Source organism: Sparus aurata, chromosome 13 (genome assembly GCF_900880675.1).
Source record: "Sparus aurata chromosome 13, fSpaAur1.1, whole genome shotgun sequence".
In the NCBI taxonomy this organism is placed as follows: Eukaryota; Metazoa; Chordata; class Actinopteri; order Spariformes; family Sparidae; genus Sparus; species Sparus aurata.
Genome location: NC_044199.1, coordinates 21900673 through 21906798, shown reverse-complemented (window position 1 = coordinate 21906798; position 6126 = coordinate 21900673). Strand labels below are relative to the sequence as shown.

General features: G+C 38.9%; 1 protein-coding gene across 1 annotated transcript; it reads left to right on the top strand.

The window, feature by feature from the left end:
• Nucleotides 1–278: 278 nt before the first annotated feature.
• On the top strand, nt 279–1142 carry LOC115594719 (uncharacterized; the record flags this gene model as incomplete). The annotated part of the gene is made up of 1 exon (XM_030438940.1): nt 279–1142. A coding segment is annotated over one exon (864 nt), but the record flags the coding sequence as incomplete, so codon positions are not given.
• Nucleotides 1143–6126: the final 4984 nt, after the last annotated feature.

Genomic DNA, 6126 nt, shown 5'->3' with positions numbered 1-6126 from the left:
ACTGGACTGGATTAATAACGGATAGACTGTGAGAATATTATGCTCTCCCCAGGCAATTAACATTTCAAATTTTAATTTTAATTATTTTTCTTTATTAATTTTTCTTTTCTTTTAGTCCTGTTTGTATGTGTTCTTGTTGTTGTAACAACTTGTCAATAAAGATCTAAGTGACAAAAAAAAAAAAAAGAAAATATGAGTGGGGCGTACAAGACATAATTCATTCTGGCCTGCTCACACACACACATTCTCCTCTCACATATATATATTTTTACTCTTGCGTACACATCAGGAGACACGGCATCAGCTTCCATAGCTACGCTGATGATACACAACTGTACATTGCCGTGTCTCCTGATGAAACAGATCAAATTGATGCCCTTCTTAACTGCATTGTAGACATCAAGTCATGGATGGCAGTGAATTTCCTACAGCTCAACCAGGACAAAACTGAGGTTTTAGTTATAGGTCCTGAAGGCCAGAGAGAGAAACTTTTTCCAAAACTACAACATTTTAAACCAACACAATCAGTAAAAAATCTGGGCGTGATTTTTGATTCTGAGCTGAATTTTATTCCACATATCAGAAATATGACAAAAATAGGTTTTTATCATCTTAAGAACATAGCCAGAGTCCGCCCGTTTCTCTCCCAGGCCAGTACGGAGGTGCTAATGCATGCTTTTATTTCCTGTCGCTTAGATTATTGTAATGCCCTGCTCTCTGGTCTTCCCAAAAAGAGTACTCTAAATCTCCAATTATTACAGAACTCAGCCGCACGAGTGCTGACGAGGACCAGAGGGCGGGAGCACATTACACCAGTTTTAGAGTCACTGCATTGGCTCCCCGTGCGCTTCAGGATCGATTTTAAGGTTCTTTTACTGGTTTTTAAATGTCTTAACGGCATTGCGCCCTCCTACTTATCTGACCTGCTTTTACCATATCAACCCTCGCGGACCCTGAGGTCCTCCGGCTCTGGCCTTTTATCCCTACCAAAACCAAGAACTAAAACCCACGGTGAGGCGGCATTTAGCCACTATGGCCCCCGCTTGTGGAACAGCCTGCCGGAGAACCTCAGGTCTGCAGAGACTGTTGATATTTTTAAGGGAAGGTTAAAGACACACCTTTTTAATCAGGCTTTTAACTAATATTTTAAATTCTTATTCCATTCTTATGTGGTTCTATCGTATTTTATGTTGTTGTTCCTATCTTGTTTTGTTTTTGTTTGTTTGTTTGTTTTTTTTTGTTTGTTTTTTTTTTTTTTTAAACAATTTTCATCTTAAATAATTTTTTTTTAATTATTTATCTTCGATACTATTTTATTTTATTTATTATTATCTTATGCATTTTATCCTTTTAACTGTTCACTTCTTTAAATTATCTTTTGTCAGGGTTTTTATCCTATCTTATGTTTTTAGTTTTTAAGGGTTAACTCCAGAGTTTCCTCAGGGGGGTCCTCCACACTGGGAGCTGTGTCTGGGATGCTGCTGGGGGTGCTGTCCCTGGGTCCCTTTGGCCCAGCCAGTCGTTGTCTGTCAGGGTCGGGGGGCCTGGGCACTGGTGCCCCCCGTGGCACAGCCTGTGACTCCTCCCAGTGTGGACGGCCCCAAAGGTGGCGTTTCCTCAATCCTCAGTGCCTTGCCATGTCTCCTTATTTCCTGTAGTAAGTGTGTGTGTGTGTGTGTGTGTATGTGTGTGTATGTATGTGTGCATGTATATAGTACGGAGGGTGGGAGGGAGGGGCTTTCTTTATTATTGTTTTATGTTTCCTGTGTAAAGCACTTTGTGCTACATACTCATGTATGAAAAGTGCTTTATAAATAAAGTTGATTGATTGATTGATACATTCTCCTCTCACACATACATTTTCCTTTCACATACATATATTTCACTCTCACGCACATACATTCTCCTTTCACACACATATATTTTCCTTTCACGCACATACATTCTCCTTTCACGCACATACATTTTCCTTTCACATACATATATTTTCACTCTCATGCACATACATTCTCCTTTCACACACATACATTCTCCTTTCACACACATATATTTTCCTTTCACGCACATACATTCTCCTTTCACACACATACATTTTCCTTTCACATACATATATTTTCACTCTCATGAACATACATTCTCCTTTCACATATATACATTCTCCTTTCACACACATACATTCTCCTTTCACACACATACATTCTCCTTTCACACACATATATTTTTTCATTTTTCATGTAAAGGAAAATGTGCCTATATATATCTGAAGAAAATATATGAATGTAAAAGAAGAATATGTGTGTGTAAGAGAAGAATATATTGGTGTGAGAGAAGAATATGTGTGTGTGAGAAAAGAATATGTGTGTGAGAGGAGAATATAGGTGTGTGTGAGAGAAAGTATAGTGGAAAAGGAAGTAGTTTAGTGGAAAAGTGCTGTGATTGGCTGTTCGGGTGGGACTGGTTGGGACTCCCTGAAAACTACTTTTGTGAAGGGATGCCATTTTTTCTCTGGCGTGTGAAGGCCTTACCAGCCTTGTGTAGAAGCTGGGCTCTAATCACTGAAACGTCTCTGTTGTTGGCTGAATAGCCCCCCGCCTCAGAGGACAGAGGAGGTGAGTGGATTCACTTCATTTTAAATGGAAATAACCCCACAACTGGAAAACTCTGACGTGTGTAAAAACTACTGCAGACTGCTTTCCTGTGGCATTACAAAGAAGGTTTAATGAAGATCAAGGATTGATTGATGCTCACTTCAAACTTGGAAGCTGTAAGTTTTGCCCTTTCTTATGATGCTTTACTGTTTATTTTTCATGTTAGCCTGTTGAGCCTGGCATCAGCACTGTCCGCAGCTAACCTGGCTAATTTAGCATCGCTGGACCTATGAAGTATTTAAAACCTTACTGAGGGACAGCTAAACGAGGATGAGGTGGTGTGTAAAATGTCTGTATGAGTTTTAAGTTACGTGAACATGACATGAGCAGTAGAGGTGTATAAGTTATATAATTTAGCAGCTAACGTAAGTTACTGTGCATGGCATCACAGACAGCTAAGCCATTAGCCTTGTTGTGTCCCAGGCACAACACTATTAGTCAAAAGGTTTTACATTTTATCAGTCTGTTAATCAAACAGTGATAGCCCCTGAGGCACGTTTTATGATGAATGCAGGACATGAAACCATCACTACCCTCAGAATATCAGTATTGCATTTGACAATGGATTATTAATTAAGCTAAATATCCCACGTGAACGCTTCGATGATGTCATTCTGCATAATAATTAGCCATGTGCTTCTGTTTGTTTGAACACTGGACAGATGAAGAAAGATAAATTTGCCTCAAATTAGATTTATTTCAGATCATTTTCAGTTTATCTCCAGCACATCAGAATGAATTGTAAATAAAGGGCAATATAATTGGCTAAATGTAAATTTGCCTCTGTCCTCCATCAGCCATCTGACCATGGCAATAAGGAGTGAGTTGAGTACAAGTGAGCAGGTAAGTCATGGTCTGATGGCTGATGATGGACATAAGCAGCAACAATGATTAAGACATCTACTCTAATGTAAATGAGGTGCTTGGGTGCATAAAAAATAATCAAAGTAGACCTTGTGGCCCCTGCAGAGGCCAGTTTCAACTAAAAATGTTATTATGGGGGGTCTGTGTATTTTTCTGCTTGTCCCTACTGTCAACAGCTCCAAGTCTCCCCTGTTGCTGTCATGTTGTCCTGAATTGCATTATAAACAACCCAGAGCATCACTAGGAGAGTGTCAGTCACAACACAGATCATAGTTTAAAGCAAATGCTCTATTTAATCAGTCTCTTCCTCCATACTGGCAAACAATGATTTGTAATAATTTTTTTGCAAACTGTTTGCTGCTGTTGAATATATTTGAGGTGATTTTGGAGTAAACTGTAACTGTTCTGCACACAGGCCAACATACCACTACAAGACCAACCCTGCAGACACCACCACATCTTTGACAGAGATGACAAACATGTTGTGAGTTACTCAAATATCCCTTAATTTCTGTATATATATTTATTAGTTGCCTGTTTATTCGCTTAAACCTACACAGTCTAATTCAGTGTTTGAACTCTCTCTGTAATATTATTTTCAGGCACAGTGGCAGTCAGTCCTGTCTCTCGGACAGTCTTAAGTGATGTGGAGATGCTCAGCCATCACTACTGAGGCCTTCAACAGTGTAATCCTGTCATTCTGCATAAAAACATGGTAGGTTCAACTACTGACAATATTCAAAGAAACAGAGAACACGACCATGTTCAAATAAAACAGGAATAATACTTTTAGTGCTCAAAATAATTCACATGCCTACACTAAAATAAACATACTAATAAATGTTTCCAAATGTCACAACACTTTTATCAGGCCTGCCACATCAACAAAGAGATATTCTTACAGAAGGACAATTGAACAAAGAAAGTATTTAAATGTAATTGTCAACATGTTGTTGTCATTTGGGTTTTAATACTGTAATCACCTTGACTTTAGTACTGAGATCACCGTACCACTACATGCTTCTCCTTCATTCAAAACCAAATTTATGCAGTGGTTATGTGCATGGTTGCGACTGATTAATCATGACCGTATAATATAAGTAACAGTGGTTCTGCCATATTTTACAGATCATCAGAGTGACCTGATGATGCTGTGTTTGAGGTTTTCCTGGACCCCGCCAGACTCTCCTTGCAGTATGAGAAACCATCAGAGGAGGAAGGTATTGTTGGGCGGGTGTTGCTTCAGTCAAGCAAAAGCTGTCAAGACAACGGCCAGCAGCATCAGGAAGTATCAGTATCCACAGAAGAGGCATCAGGATGACCTGTGTGACCTGAGAGCTCCATTATCAGCTGACACACTTCAGTATAAAAGAAACTTGATTTCAGGACATGATCTGGACAGTTAACATAAAATTAAAGTGTTTCCTACTTTTATCTATACCTAATTTATCCTCATTGGCATTGAATAAAGTGATTTGTTTTTAATGAAAGTTTTTGTCTTCTTTGAATTCATCACTAAGGGCACTGTGACATTAGAGAAAAGAAAGTCTGAAAAGAGTTTTGCCATTAATCCTTTAATACAGGGTTTCTGCAGGCTTGAACAAGTCAAATTTAAGACTTTTTTAGACCTTTTTAAGACCACTTTCAACGAAATTTAAGACCTACACAAAGTACGAAAAAGCAAGGAAAAATGAAGTCCCCGAATTACTTTCAAAAATAACTAAATCTATTGCCATTCACAGAGCAACTCAAGCAATTAAGAATGGAGTGAGAGTGTCAGTTATTATAGTTTTCAAATTTCATTAGTTTTTATTTTGTTTTTTTCAGTTTGCTTTTTATTTCAGTTTAGTTTGAATTAGTTTAACAAGTGATTAAGTAGCTTTAGTTTAGTTTTTTGGGGGGGAATTTAATGTATTAACTATAATAACCCTGGTTTTTTCTTTATATATTTATTTATTATTTATTTTGTACACAAACACCAGGATTATTATACATGCGCGCACACACACACACACACACAAAAACTGTACACACACACGGTGTTCAAAATCCAAAGCACCTCCGATTTCAACGTCAGAGCTGAGATGAAGAAGGTTTGAATGTCGCTTGACTACGAGATGTCAGAGTTCGGGTCGAGCAGAAGTGGACAAACTTAGACCGGGAACTGGTGACAAAGGCGTACAGAAGTGTGTGATGGCGTGACTTCGCTGGAGACTTTTAGAAGCTAACCGGTGTTTTTCCGATTTTGTGTGCGACACCAGCGCTTTCACACCGAGTGTGCTCAAGTTGAGGGTCCTCTTGCAGAGCGTGCACTGTGCTTCTGATTCATTATTAAGTACGGCTTTTAACCAACTGAATTCTGGATGTTCAAGCCAACACTTGTTAAATATAAACTTTCACATAGTTGTAGCAGATTCCGCAGTCGAAGTCTTTCCGGAACTGGTGAAGTGTACGGCGATAAATTCTGACCGGGCGGTTGGCAAAATGCCACTTACGTTCCTGATACTTCAGACAGAAGTACAACACATGGAGCTGACTGTGAATCTTACCAACACATTTCCCCGAAACAAAAACAAAAAAACAAAAAAGGCAACGACGGGAGCGGTAAATGAAT